General features: G+C 33.9%; 1 protein-coding gene across 1 annotated transcript; it reads left to right on the top strand.

Annotated features, from left to right (window-relative positions):
* The first annotated feature begins 761 nt into the window (after positions 1–761).
* LOC132561079 (uncharacterized) lies at positions 762–2,426 on the top strand. Its single transcript, XM_060225800.1, has one exon. It carries the CDS (start codon positions 762–764, stop codon positions 2,424–2,426), a length of 1,665 nt encoding a protein of 554 aa, XP_060081783.1.
* Positions 2,427–14,538: the final 12,112 nt, after the last annotated feature.

Raw genomic sequence — 14,538 nt, forward strand, 5'->3', positions numbered from 1 at the left:
TTTCTTTTGGTCACTTTGAATTTTTCTCCGTCACCATTCAGGTTTTTAAAACTTAGGCACTTAGCATCACTGACGAGTCCTGAAAGGTTTAATTCGCAATCCAATTCTAGTTTTGTATTATCATGTGAGCTTGTCTTCACTATTGCCATATATTCGACGTAAAATAAGATTTCTTTTATCTTAAATTTTGTATCTTAATACAATTTAATTTTGTACGTTAATTATGTCAGATAAAATATCATTCAGTGTACATACTTTTCGTGTGTGTACTCGTAAGATATTTCTCAGCAATAAATAAATAAATAAGTAAATCAATAAATAGATGGATGAATACATATTGTAGTCTAATAAATATACATTGATCATGAATAAATAAACTTTTCTTAAATTTAACTGATATTCGATTGAAAACAAAGCTACATTTGTATGATCCTGAACTTATATATAGTTAATGGAAAACGAAAGAAGAAAGTAGCTCCGAGGATTGTAGTTTTAGACTTTCTTCTCGGAACAGAAATACGGATTTTGGTTTAAAATAATTGCAAATAAAACAATAGTGAGAAAATATTACATCACCATGATAAAATATACATATACAAGAAGATAACACTAAGAGCGAAGACAATTATTAATTAATCTAACTGGATATTTCAAATATAAAATAATGATTTCCGGATATTATTTTCCGCTGTGTGAATGAACTGTGTTTATTATTATCGGCTGACACGACCGATGGGATTGCTGATGTAAAACAGACCATGATGGAAGATCGATGTGAGAAACACGATAATGAGTTGTTTCGTTTCTTCTGTACAGACTGTAAACGTCTAATTTGTGACCTTTGTATCGACGATGAACACAGTAAGCATGCATTCTGTAGCATCAGACGGGTGGCGGAGTCGAAACGGGGCGATCTGATGGCACAGCTGGGCAGTGGCAGGCAGGCACACCTTGATCGTCTACATCAGTACTCGGAAAAGGTACAGCAATTTAAAGACAACTTTTCGCTCCAAACGGAAGAACTGATAGAAAAGTTAGACGCTAAAACCGAATACTTAGTTGATAGAGTTCACAAAGTTAGAGAGAAAGTTGTTTCTTGTGTTCTTCATTATCAGCAACAATGCGAAGAACCTTTCACAGAGGCACAGAGGAAAATTGATGAGTGTTTGTCACTTATTAATTATTATACAGAACTTATTAATGATGTAGAAGAGAAGACCGATAGAGAAATTATCATTATGCAAACAAAACTGGACACAAAACTGGCTGCTGTTCCTGACCCTGATGATATATCATCTGGACCACTGATGACTTTTGTTGAAAACAAAACAGAAAATTTGAGTGACAGCAGCATCGAATCACTATTTGGCCATTTCACACTCAACAGTTTGAGTGATCACGAGAACGATCCAAACTTCTTGATTGAAAAGAAAGATGCAGAGACAAACACAGACCCGGTAGACATCACATTGAGTGACAAGAAGGACTTAAGTGTAGGGGAAGACCCTGAGGAAAGCTGCATTGAGAAAAGCGAAAATGAAGATTACACATTAGTCCCTATTATGGATGAGTATCAGGATTTATCTCTCGATTTTGAACTTGAGGGTCAAGGTGCTGTGAATAAGATCCTACCATGTTTTAACTCCAAGTCTGCCTATGTCTTGACAGCAAAAAGTATGAAGTTTGTCAATGCTTTGATAAGTGATTCAAACATGTCCTCAGACAAGATACACAAGCGTCAGGCCCATCAAACATTGTTATCAAATGTAAAAGACGCTAGCATGACCAAGGATGGCAATGTGGTGTTCATAGAGGAAAATAGAACATTTGTGAAAAAATGTTGCAGTGCAGATACTGTAGTTATCTTGGTAGAATTCCCCAGGGATTCTGCAGTTTATTGTGTAAATGTGTCTGGTGATGACCATATCTTTGTCTGTCACTCAAAGGTACAAGAGCGACGACAGAGAACTTGCATCACAGAATTAGACGAGCATGGTGTTCAACTAAAATCTATCACCCTTGGAATGACTTATCGTTTCCCCTACAGATTTTGTCAGAATAAAAATGGGGACATGCCTTTCTTAGACCTTGAGGGTTCTGGCATATCCAGAGGCTGTGTAAGAGTTGTAGGTTCTGATCTTAAACATGTAGCAACGTATGCTGGAGCCATAGGGCCAAAACCCTCAGAAAACTTTGAACCGCGGGGAATATGCTGTGATAGTGATAGCAATATCATTGTCACAGACTGTCGAAACCATGCTGTTCATCTTCTAGATTCAAAGGGAAAGTACAAGCAACTGATCCTTACACACAAAGATGGCCTCCGACATCCTGTATCTGCAAACCTGGATAGAAATGGTCTGCTTTGGATAGGCTGTCTGTATGGAAAAGTCCATGTCAGGAAATATAAGGACCTGTTTTTGTAGAGTGAAGTGTTGCTATTGGGGCACACTGTATTTATGCAAGATTGATCATATTAAAATTTTCATTACATCATGTATAATAGGTACTTGTAGGTATTTCTGATTTTGGATTTCGGGTTCCATCACTCCTCAGCTGGATACTTAAATATATGAAGGGTGACTGAACAAAAAACAATTAAGTGATCCTAGTCCTAGGTTTCATCTAGAAGTGATAGTGAGTAAGGAGATAGTAAGAGAGCCTTAACAAATTTTGAAGATGAAAATGATTACAAATGTTTAAAAAAACTGAAGTTTTGATGAAGTTTGTTATGATATGGGAAAGCATCACAAACTAAACAACAGTTCTCGCCCTTGCCAGTTTTGACTAATGTGCAGCTGTTGCCTAATAATTTGGAATCCAACATCAATACTAAAACCCATGAATTTTGCTGTAGTGGAAGAGGATGTATTGATCACATGGATTTAATCTTTTTGTTAGTTGGTGGGTTATGTTTTCTGATCATCACAGATTGTATCAAAGCCGTATATTTTGTTAGATTCTTTAAGTTGTATTGTACTTTCTTGCAATCGTGAAAGACAAAAGTAAGCATTAATTTATTCTCAGCATAAAGTTATTTGACCTCACAACACTTCATATACTACTCGGAGCAATATTCTGTACAAAATACATGTACATACACTAATACTTTTAAGACATTAAAAGATTTGTAAAATTTTAGTATAGAATTTTGTCATACAGTTTTTATTTCCTTTTGTTAATATAGCAAAAAAATTAGCTCTTTTATATTTTCTTGTTTTTCAAGATTTTTTGAGACAATGAAATATAAATGTTTTTCTTGCAATTAAATATCAGTTTGATATCTTTCAAGTGAAGACAAAGTTGTGACTTTAAATTCATGACAAGCTCATGATTTTGTTAGTTGTCTATATCTTTTAAAAAATTAATGTTTAATTAACATTTTTTTTTATTTCTTATGAATAATTTCTACCTTTGTTTCTTTAAATGCATCTTCTATGACCAACCAATTGTGTATACAATCAAGAGTATTTTATAAATTATTCAGAACTTTGATGACCAGTCCATGTTATAATCTGTCAGTTGAAAGATTTTTTTTCACTCAAAATATGCAGACAGGTGTCAAATGGAGTTTTTTTTTTTATTGTTTTCTGTTAATTTTTACAATTTTCATTTTTTTTAAATATTGTTTATTATATAAGCAACCTGTACACATTCATACTATTGTTTTCACATTTTTTAATCCTGATTTTTAATTATATTTATTATTAATTATAAATATGGAAGCTTGTGGAATGTTTGAGACCATGACATCTATTTCTTCAGTGATTTTTTACATATCTGTTTTAATGTTAAATGTTTATTTTTTCAGAATGTGTACTTGTATTGTGATGAGCTGCCCCTTCAGGAAATGCATATAAAACACTAAACAACATGTTTATTTGTAATTTTTATACAATGTAATTAACATCTTTGTTTTCTTACAATGACCTTACCATGCATTTCTCTCATATCTTGTGATGTTTGATATGGAAGACACATCACTGCGACATGTTCTATTTTATTTAAGAATTTTTAGCGACTTACACATTTGCCAGTATAAGTCCAGATATGTGCCAATATGTTGCCTTGGTTCTGACAAGGTCACTAGAGTTATAAAACTTCATCATTTTGTTTTTTATTGTTTTTAGGTCATAAAATAACTATTAACAGATGTATGCCCTGTGTCACATCTTCTTAATCACATAACATGTATAAAGGAAATACAAACTGCCATTATGTGTACTTGGTACTGTGTATATATATAGATAAATGGTGCTTGTATGTAGCTTTAGTTGGCAAAATGGAAAGGTGTGACCTGGAACATGCTGCTGTTGCAAATTTTACAGATACCTGTAATTTTATGTGATGTCATAACATTCTATACTGTGTAAAGATTATTTTGCTGTTTGACCAAGTGGAAAGGAGTATCAATTTATTGTTTATTCATAATCTGTTCAAATAGGTCTTTGTCAATGCATGTCTGTCCTATGACAATGCATGTCTGTCCTATGGCAATGCATGGTATTGCTATTTTTTCAAAGGTAATGGATAGATCTTTATAACTTTCATAAGAAGACTTCCTCTTGTCCTTAGTTGTACATGTTTGGGTTTTGATACTTTGGAAAAAAAAACAGCCAAAAGGCGACCATATTCCATTCTAAAAATTGAGTTTTGTTAACACTATTTCTGGAGAGGTTAAGGATGTATAATTGTCTGTTTACATGTCTAGGTTTTTCGTAATAGTTAGTTGTGCATTGTGCATACAGGGATTAATTAGAATAACAATTATGGTCAACAGGCAACCATCTTGAATTTCGAAAATTGTCATTTGTAATTGCTGTTTATTTCAGTAACCAGGATGGATGATTCTCATTTATGCTTACCCTAGTCCCTTATGTTTTTGTTTATTTGTTTTTTATTTGTCCATTATGGGAATAACAGTTGTCGGGTGGCCATCTTGGTTTACAACAGTTCTATTTGTCTATTGTTCTATCTGTAGAAATTCTGAATGGATCATTCTTATATTTGATATGCAGGTAGTGCATTTATTTTGAATGACTGGAAAGTAGAAAAAGAAGAAGATCCAATATAGGTCATACAGTCAATGGTGGGGGCCAAGAACCAAAATAGGTCACACAGTTGATGGTGGGGGCCAAGAACCAAAATAGGTAACACAGTTGATGGTGGGGACCAAGAACCAAAATAGGTCACACAGTCGATGGTGGGGACCAAGAACCAAAATAGGTCACACAGTCGATGGTGGGGGCCAAGAACCAAAATAGGTCACACAGTCGATGGTGGGGGCCAAGAACCAAAATAGGTCACACAGTCGATGGTGGGGACCAAGAACCAAAATAGGTCACGAAGTGGATGGTGGGGACCAAGAACCAAAATAGGTCACACAGTTGATGGTGGGGACCAAGAACCAAAATAGGTCACAAAGTCGATTGTGGGGGCCAAGTTCTAAAATATGTCATACAGTCGATGGTGGGGGCCAAGAACCAAAATAGGTCACTCAGTCGACGGTGGGGGCCAAGTTCCAAAATATATACAGTTGATGGTGGGGGCCAAGAACCAAAATAGGTCACACTGTCGATGGTTGGGGCCAAGAACCAAAATAGGTCACACAGTCGATGGTGGGGGCAAAGAACCAAAATAGGTCACACAGTTGATAATGAGGGCCAAGAACCAAAATAGGTCACATAGTCGATGGTGGGGGCCAAGTTCCAAAATAGGTCACACAGTCAATGGTGGGGGCAAAGAACCAAAATAGGTCACACAGTCGATGGTAGGGGCCAGGAACCAAAATAGGTCACACAGTCGATGGTGTTGGCCAAGAACCAAAATAGGTCACACAGTTGATAATGAGGGCCAAGAACCAAGATAGGTCACATGGTCCATGGTGGGAGCCAAGATCTCTCGGGAATTTTTATTTTAAAGATGAAGCAGTCCTAATTTGAAAAAGATATATTTTCTAAGAATATGGATTTGTATGGTAAAGATACATTGCATGCCCTTGTGGACTCGAATACCAATATGGCTTATTGTTAATGAAAAAGGAACAGTGTTGGCAGGCATCTGTTAATTACATATTGGTACATGTAAAAAAAAAATGCATGAATTTCAGTGTTCATTTCAATAAAAGGTTAAGCATAGTTGGTGGATTCATTGATGGGGTATTTAATATACAGGAAGATAGGTTAATGTACACAAGATATAGTAAGTCTTTAACATTTTATTGCAGTATTATAATATTGTAACTGAAATTGATGTGCTTTGTTGCTACACTGTACACTAAAGCATTCCATTATTATGATATATTTGTTACATTACATATTTAGTCAAAGGGGTTTGCATTTAATATCATACGGCTTGCTGTTTTTATCATAGTAACCACTATGACAAGGGTGTTGCACATGTATGTCATCATATTGTTGAGTGGAAGGTTAACGGACTTTTCTCCCAATTGAGAAGTTTGAAATGTCAGAAAGAATGAAACAATGGTTTGGTAGAAAGAAGGAAACAACAATTTGGTAGAAAGTGTAAAACTATGGTTTGGTTGAAAGTAGAAAGTATGAAACAATGGTTGGTAGAGAGTATGAAACTATGGTTTGGTAGAAAGTATAAAACATTGATTTGGTAGAGAGTGTGAAAAAATGGTTTGGTATTTTGTACATTATAAAAATTTAACTACATCTGAATTTATTACAATGTAATCTTATTGAATGCTTTTAAACAATAATTTGTATTGAGTTGAATTGACATAAAATGAAGTCACAGATTCTATTTTAAAGTCCATTGTATACTTTACATTACGTTGAAACATCATTTTAAGAATGGAATTTCAGTTACATGAAAAAGAGGGATTTGATTTAGATGGTTATCCCAAAATGCTAAAAATACAATGGTGGTTCCATAACTATATAGTGAAAGGATGGCCACCTTATTTCATATGAAGTATTGCTGGTTGAGGGGAACTGATCATTGTGTCTGAGCATTAACATTTAAATTGTTAAAGGTATACTTTCATTGCCTATGGCCGAAGTACACCGCTGTTAGGTCACTTTGACTTGACCCCAAGGTTAAACGTCAAATAAGTGTAAATTTATAAAAATAAGTTCTTGTTTAGATGACAACATTTAAACCATTAAAGATATCTTAATGAAAGTTGATGGATATCTTTATTACTTAAAGCCGATTTGCAGTACAATGTCATTCTGTAACTGGGACCTTGACCTGAAGTTCAAAACCCAGAATGTTTAGTATATATTCTTGTCTTAACCATAGCTGCTAAAACTTACCAACATTATCAGTAACACAATGTGAAATTAATGATTGAAAGCAGTTAAAATAATTTCACACCCATCCTTCTATAAAAGCAGCAGATTCTGTTATTTGCTTGAAAAGGCAGACATGTTTTAGTTCACCAAAATAAATCTCTAGGCCTTATGGTTGGCATCATTCGACGGCTGCTGTCAAGTGTCTGTCATGAATGTGTCTTTTATAAACATCTCCATGTAAATATTTCTTTAATTCATATATTTTGCCCTTGTTTCATTGAATTTGAGTTTGAATGAAGATTCAGATTGCATGCCAGTGTTTTCTTTATTGTTCTTCCTAAGAACTACTTTTAAAATGTTGCAAATGAATTACATATTATATGTGATATGTCAGTGTTACAATGTTCAAAGAAATGAATGGTTTTCCATAGGTATAGGAATAAACTTTGAAGGGTATCAACAGTATTTTTATGGAAACACACAATAATGGGGATGGACTGAACTTCTGATGGGATGAAATCATAGGATGCCTTATGGCCATATGGATTACAAAAAAACTTCTCCTCTAGAACAATGTAGTACATGTCAACCATAATTGATAGATGATTGTGATGTTGAGATACTTTCATTGTGCAGTATACAAACAAGATATTGAGCAAACATATATATACTATTGAGCCAACATATATCTGTTGAAGTATTGAGCCAACATATATCTGTTATAGTATTGAGCCAACATGTATCAGTTATAGTATTGAGCCAACATTTATTTTTAATAGTATTGAGCCAACATATATCTGATATAGTATTGAGCCAACATATATCTGATATAGTATTGAGCCAACATTTATCTGATATAGTATTGAGCCAACATATATCTGATATAGTATTGAACCAACATATATCTGGTATAGTATTGAGCCAACATTTATCTGATATAGTATTGAGCCAACATTTATCTGATATAGTATTGAGCCAACATTTATCTGATATAGTATTGAGCCAACATTTATCTGATATTGTATTGAGCCAACATATATCTGATATAGTATTGAGCCAACATTTATCTGATATAGTATTGAGCCAACATAAATCTGATATAGTATTGAGCCAACATTTATCTGATATAGTATTGAGCCAACATATATCTGATATAGTATTTAGCCAACATATATCTGATATAGTATTGAGTCAACATATATCTGATATCGTATTGAGCCAACCATAAAACATTTATCTGATATCAAAAACGGCTTGTATACAATTTTCTCAATGAACAAGAGGAAGTCATCGGCTAGGATGTCCTGAAATTCCTTGAGGAATTTTATACAAGATATTTTCAAGGAGATATTAGCTGAGGAAAATCCACTTGAGGAAATCTATATATCCTGATATAGTATTGAGCCAACATATATCTGATATAGTAATGAGCCAACATATATCTGATATAGTATTGAGCCAACATATATCTGTTATGGGAGACTTAAGAGAGGAAAGAACAAAGATATTTTCAGTATCTCCATCTTCAGTTACATTCTTGTACATGTACTTGTGTATTTCACACTTTCTTACTCGTCTATAATATCCAACTCATTAAAACAGTCACTGGAGAATCAGTGGAAATGATGGAGGTAACCAGTATGTAAGCTAAAATGTACATACATGGATCTTGATCTTAGGCATGGGGACAAGTTTGTGGAATCCTAAATATACTTATATGTCCAGTCGAGCCCTATTTGCTAGGGATCATCCTAGGTATAAGGGAGGTAAGCGGTATTCCATTTATATACCGGAATACGTACAGTTCGTAATTGTTTCAACAGTTTTCACTTCCACTGTTTCAGTTAATTTAAGCCTTACTGTTGCCTTTTGTTGGTTATGAATAAATTGTTTTGGAAAGGAAAACAGCGTTGGTCATTTTTACAAGTTTTCATCGAAGTAAAGACGGTAGTCTGTTTTACAAATGTTCCCTGATCGTCCAATTTCCTTGTTGATTTAATTCTCCCCTGTGATAGACATTTTCGAGGTACAGTGCAAATAGTACAGTCTTAGAAAACATAAATCACTTCTGTATATTTCTGCAAAATGCAAAGAGTCTTTTTTACGGTAAACATTGCACTTACAAAATTTATCATGACTATTCCTTAAACATAAATATTTTGCCGATATTGAGTTTAGCGAAAGAAGGAGCAGGGGAATATGTTGAATGAGTTAAGAAAATGGACAGAAGGAAACCACTCATAGAAACAACATTTATCTATAAATTGGAAAATTTTCTGTAAAGAGAAGAGAAATGGTTGAAAATGATTAACTTGTTAGGGTCGTACATTTTCGTAGTTCATCAGCCAACAATAAATGTATCGTTTGTTAATTTGTTATCAGGGAAGTCCGTGTTATTTACAGAGTGTGGGAAGTTTAATATAGAGCGATAAAGTGTGAAAGGATTGTACCATTACAGGATAATATGACATCTGATTGATGTCTGTCAGGTGAACATGTAACATCATTCACTGGAGGAGTGACCGTGTTTTATGGAGACCAGCGTTTGCTAAGCTGTCTATTTTGCGAAAGAGTCGACTCCAAGATAAACCGATCTTTGGATGGGCGCTCATGAAATTAAATATACTATTTAATTATTTTCTAGTACAAGCTGATGATCTACCAATATGTCCCAGGTCACTGACTGTTCGTGGTACGAATAACATTATCAAGCCTCAGTTAAAGCGTGTTGTTTGTTTCTTTTATCGTCTACATACATCACTTGTAACCAGAGTCGGGATGTTTGATTAAATTATCGGTATCGATTATAGCAATGAGGAAACCAGGCGGGCCTGTCCCTTACATTTTCTGTGGCATCATGTCAAGTGGTATATATAAAGTAGTTTAAGAAATATCTGAAAGCTATAAGCTTCACGCTAAATTCTATCTACGATTGTTATATTAAATTGCTGGGACTGACTTACAAGATACACCAATATTTGCTATAGGTTTGAATATTTTCAGCTTACATTAGACTAAACACAGGTATATATTTGATGATATTTCCATCGTTAACTTCATCATAAAGATCATTAATCATATTTATCTCTGGTCGTTTTACAGTCAAGAAGTATTGAAAGGCTTGAGGTAGCAATCATAATTTCATTGTGAAACGTTTCATTTTAATTGTGCTCTAAGAAGAAAAATAAATTCGATACACGCATTCCCGCATGTTGTAGATAGCTGGGAATTTTGTCTCCTTGGCAGACGGATTAATTAAAAACCATGCGGGAACATATTTTCTTCTATCTTAAATAGATGTTTTATATGATGACGTTGTATTAAGTAATTTTAATAAATATACTATTGGTTTAAATCTGATTAAATTTCGTCGATACACATAAGTAAATATATCAATAATTGTTATTCATAAAGAAGTGTTTTACTTCTGTACAAGAGTAGCTTAGACTGCTAATAAGTAACTCCCCTAGATACTAATAATACACAACAACCCCTTTTTCGTATGAATCCGGACAATATGACCTATCTTGTTAAAAATATCTTATTATGACATCACAATGGAGAAAACATAACTATGTCTGTAGTAATGGCACGGCGTTATATATGGAATACGTTACATGTCACAGCTAATTCATTATTCAAGTTCTTGTGTTCATTATCACAACTTTCGTTCACGATACAAATGACGACCTGAAAGCATTCCTTAAATAGTCTTAAAACATTCCTCAAACATGACAGACTAAAGTCGTTCTTCAAACATGACAGTTTCAAAACATTTCTAAAAAACATAACAGAAGGAAATATTCTTCAAACATGACGGTTCTTTGAAAACATTCCTAAAATCCTCACAGCTTAAGTTGTTTATCGTGTGTCGCCTGACATTTGTTAATGATATTTATATCTATTTTGTGTGACTTTGTGAGTTTGCCCAGCATTGCCTATAATCTGATAACATTTTATTTTAAATCATGTTATTGTGAAGTTGCCGACATGTATTGATAAGGTTTATATAGTCTCGTATATTTTGATATGCGTTGAATTATTTTTTTCGTGCTTTGTTGATTTGACGTATCCTTAACCTTCTATTTTGAATCAGCTTCGGTGATAAGTAGCCGTATTGTAGTCTGTATCACAAAAGGTTAAATTTAGGGATCATCCATGACGTGTTATTCAGCTGCTGCACGTGTCTGCATTATCTAGTGTTCTAAAATAAACAGTATCAGTAATGATTTCCAAATTTATTGTGTAATGCAATCTATCTTCAAAAGTCGCTCCATATTAAATATTATTACGGAAAAGAAATTTTTGTTGTATAATAACAGAAAAAGAATGACTTCCTAATCGTTCAGCCGTTGAAAAATTATATTGTGTGGTTATGATAAATAAAATTACTTCCGCATGGGGTTTAATATAGCGAGAATACAAAACAAATAATCGGTTTCCTTATGCCGAATAGAACTACGTGATACCGTGACCAAACTAGAGACAGAATTCTCCAGATATTTATATCAACTTTTATAGGAGATTTGTCGTTCCAGTAAATTAAATTATTATGGAAGACCTTTCAAGATATTTCAGTGAGATCTACAGTTAATGATTAAAGTGATATAAGCATGTGTGTCTGCTACTTAGAGTTATAGAACGGCCAATCTCTTGTGTATGTAACAAATGATAAGTTCATTTAGTTTATTTAGGCGAATAGACGAAATCGTAATTCTAACTAACAAATATTGACCGGACTTCGTCATGTATTTGAGAGACAATATGTACAGATTTATTGTGTTTTATTGTGTTCTACATTACCATGTCGTCCATTTGAATGTAATTAACTCAGTATATTATTAGAATACATAGCTTATTATTACCTGAATAACCTAAAATCAAAGGCTCTGCATTAAAATATTCTTTCTAAAATTCTTAATTTGAACACAATCATGAAAAGAACATGTGATAAGAATTTTTAACGATGTTACCGTTCCAAAAAAATTAAAACATCTTCAATCTACGTTTTACAGAAACGACATATTCCGTCAGAATCACCATATCTAATTGCTTTTTATTAGGTATATGTTGTGGATACATTTACATTGTAATGCATTTATTTGTATTCTCGCAATGATTAGTCTTAAATATTCCCGTGTTGATTTCCAGTTAAGATTATGTTTGATATTCGAATTTTCATTTGATTATTCAGCTCGGAATATTTTTTAAAGTCTACTCATTGTCATTTCAGGATTTAACTTTTCAAAAATGACCGATTTCATGTCGTTGCCAATCATTTTAGGATTATCATCAATTATTGGATAAGACCATATGTTATTTCGTACGTCATTTCCATTCAGAATGTGCATTGGAGGTGTTCCTGATTTGCCCACTTTTTTTAAACAAAGAAAGGTGTTGTTTAAGGAAAACAATAGAAAACCAATTATATTTGGTTTCAGATTAACCATAGATTTCACCCGAGTTCATTTACCTGTGTTTTTTACCTGTGTGAGCTATTACCTGAGATTCTACCTGTAGTCTACACTAAGTACTTTTCATTATATTTTATCTTACTTTGTTTCATTTATTTTATTATAATACCAAAGCAGAAAGTTTATCATTTCTTATACGTATAAATACAATTAAACATCCTCTGAGTCTATGATCGCTCCTAATGTTGGGCCAGTCTGTTGTCGATGCTTCGATATCTCTTCGCACGTGGTCTTGTTGCTCCTCCTGCATCACACTGTATCCTGTTGATTTCGTTGGTGGCTTGAATGTCCTGGAACACTTTGATAATAGTGTATATGTTGGGGTGTAAGTGGTGTACCTTCTTCTTCAGCTTCCCATGCCAGGCTTCTAGATGGCTGGTGGTGCTAGGTCTCTCTGTGGTGAAGTGGTTCCAGATACGGCGGTCTCCCTCAATCTACTGTGTAACGACATAGTCTGTAAAGGGCGTAGTGTCCACGGGTAAGTCCACATCTTCCAGTTCCTCCAGCGCGTGTAACCAAACATCCTCAACTCTTTCCAGTGGTACCAAAGGCAGCACGGCAGCCAGGCGAACTAGTCTTTTGATGTCGTCGTTCTCTCTGAAAAGTTGCTGAAGTCCGGTTTGTTAGGCTTTCCTCCAAATGCAGTGGGTAAAGTGGAAAAAACATCCTTTGATGGTCATTCCTGGGAACACTTGTACTTGAGGGCGTTGTGAGCTGCTGTCTCAAAGTCAACAAAGGCTGTTGTAGGACGTAGAGGGAGGTTGAAGTCAGTCGTTGTTGTCTTCAGTGGCGTCAGGAAACGGGTATACAGCTGCTGTGTCTTGCCGGGTAGGAGTGTGTAAAAAAGAGGATACAGTGTTCACTATCTGGTGATAGAACTATCATCACCACCTCTGAGATCATCTTATAATTGTTGGTATTTGGGGTCGATGGCTTGGGTAATTAAATAACATAAGTATACTTACATTTAGAAAACATAAAATAATTTGTATAGGTATAATAAAAAATGAATACTATTAATACCAATGGATATTTTGTTTAATTGTATATAATGATTAATATCCTAAAATATTTCATCATCATTATCAATTTACTTCATATGGGGCCCTTAATATATACTTAATATATATTCAATTCAGACAAATTTATCAAAAATGTAAAACTTTAATTCTGATATAATGAAATATTTTAGTGAATTTTGACCTCCTCTAGTAAATGATAAATTAAAATAAATTGAAATTTATATATTTAAGAAAAAAAAGTCTTTAATTTGTTAAAATTTTCAGTGACATACATATCAGCATAAAGAAATAAAATGCAATGCTTTTTTATTTTATATATTTTTTAAAACTCAATAAAATAGCTATCATTTAATAGGCTAGTAGGCACAGGTGACCATAGGTAAAATACAGGTAAAAACACAGGTAATTAATATGAAATAGACTATAATCCTTATTACAACATTCTTCTGCCCATGTTATTTTAAATAGTGGGCAAATCGGGATACAGCACTGCATTATCTTAATAAAATCGAAATGCAATCGTAGTAAAAATCCTGGAGCGATAAATCTTCGAACGGCATGGTATATAATTTCTTCGAATTATCTTACTGTTTGCAAGAGTTATCCCCCTTACAACATACTACGAATTCAAACAAGGTGGAGTTTGATGGCGTCTCAATATAACCATGTAGACACTGTTGAGACATTTGTAGACATTTATGTAGAGAATGGAGACATTTCTGTAGACAGTCGGATGGTGATAAGTGGCGTATCGGTCGACAGTTCGGTGAAGGTTGGTGA

Source organism: Ylistrum balloti, unplaced genomic scaffold (assembly GCF_031769215.1).
Source record: "Ylistrum balloti isolate Yb309-2 unplaced genomic scaffold, AGI_CSIRO_Ybal_v1 Utg371144, whole genome shotgun sequence".
NCBI classification, from domain to species: domain Eukaryota; kingdom Metazoa; phylum Mollusca; class Bivalvia; order Pectinida; family Pectinidae; genus Ylistrum; species Ylistrum balloti.

What these genes read in the sequence shown, in the direction of transcription:
- LOC132561079 (XM_060225800.1), top strand. Translation starts at nt 762, where the DNA reads ATGGAAGATCGATGTGAGAAACACGATAATGAGTTGTTTCGTTTCTTC.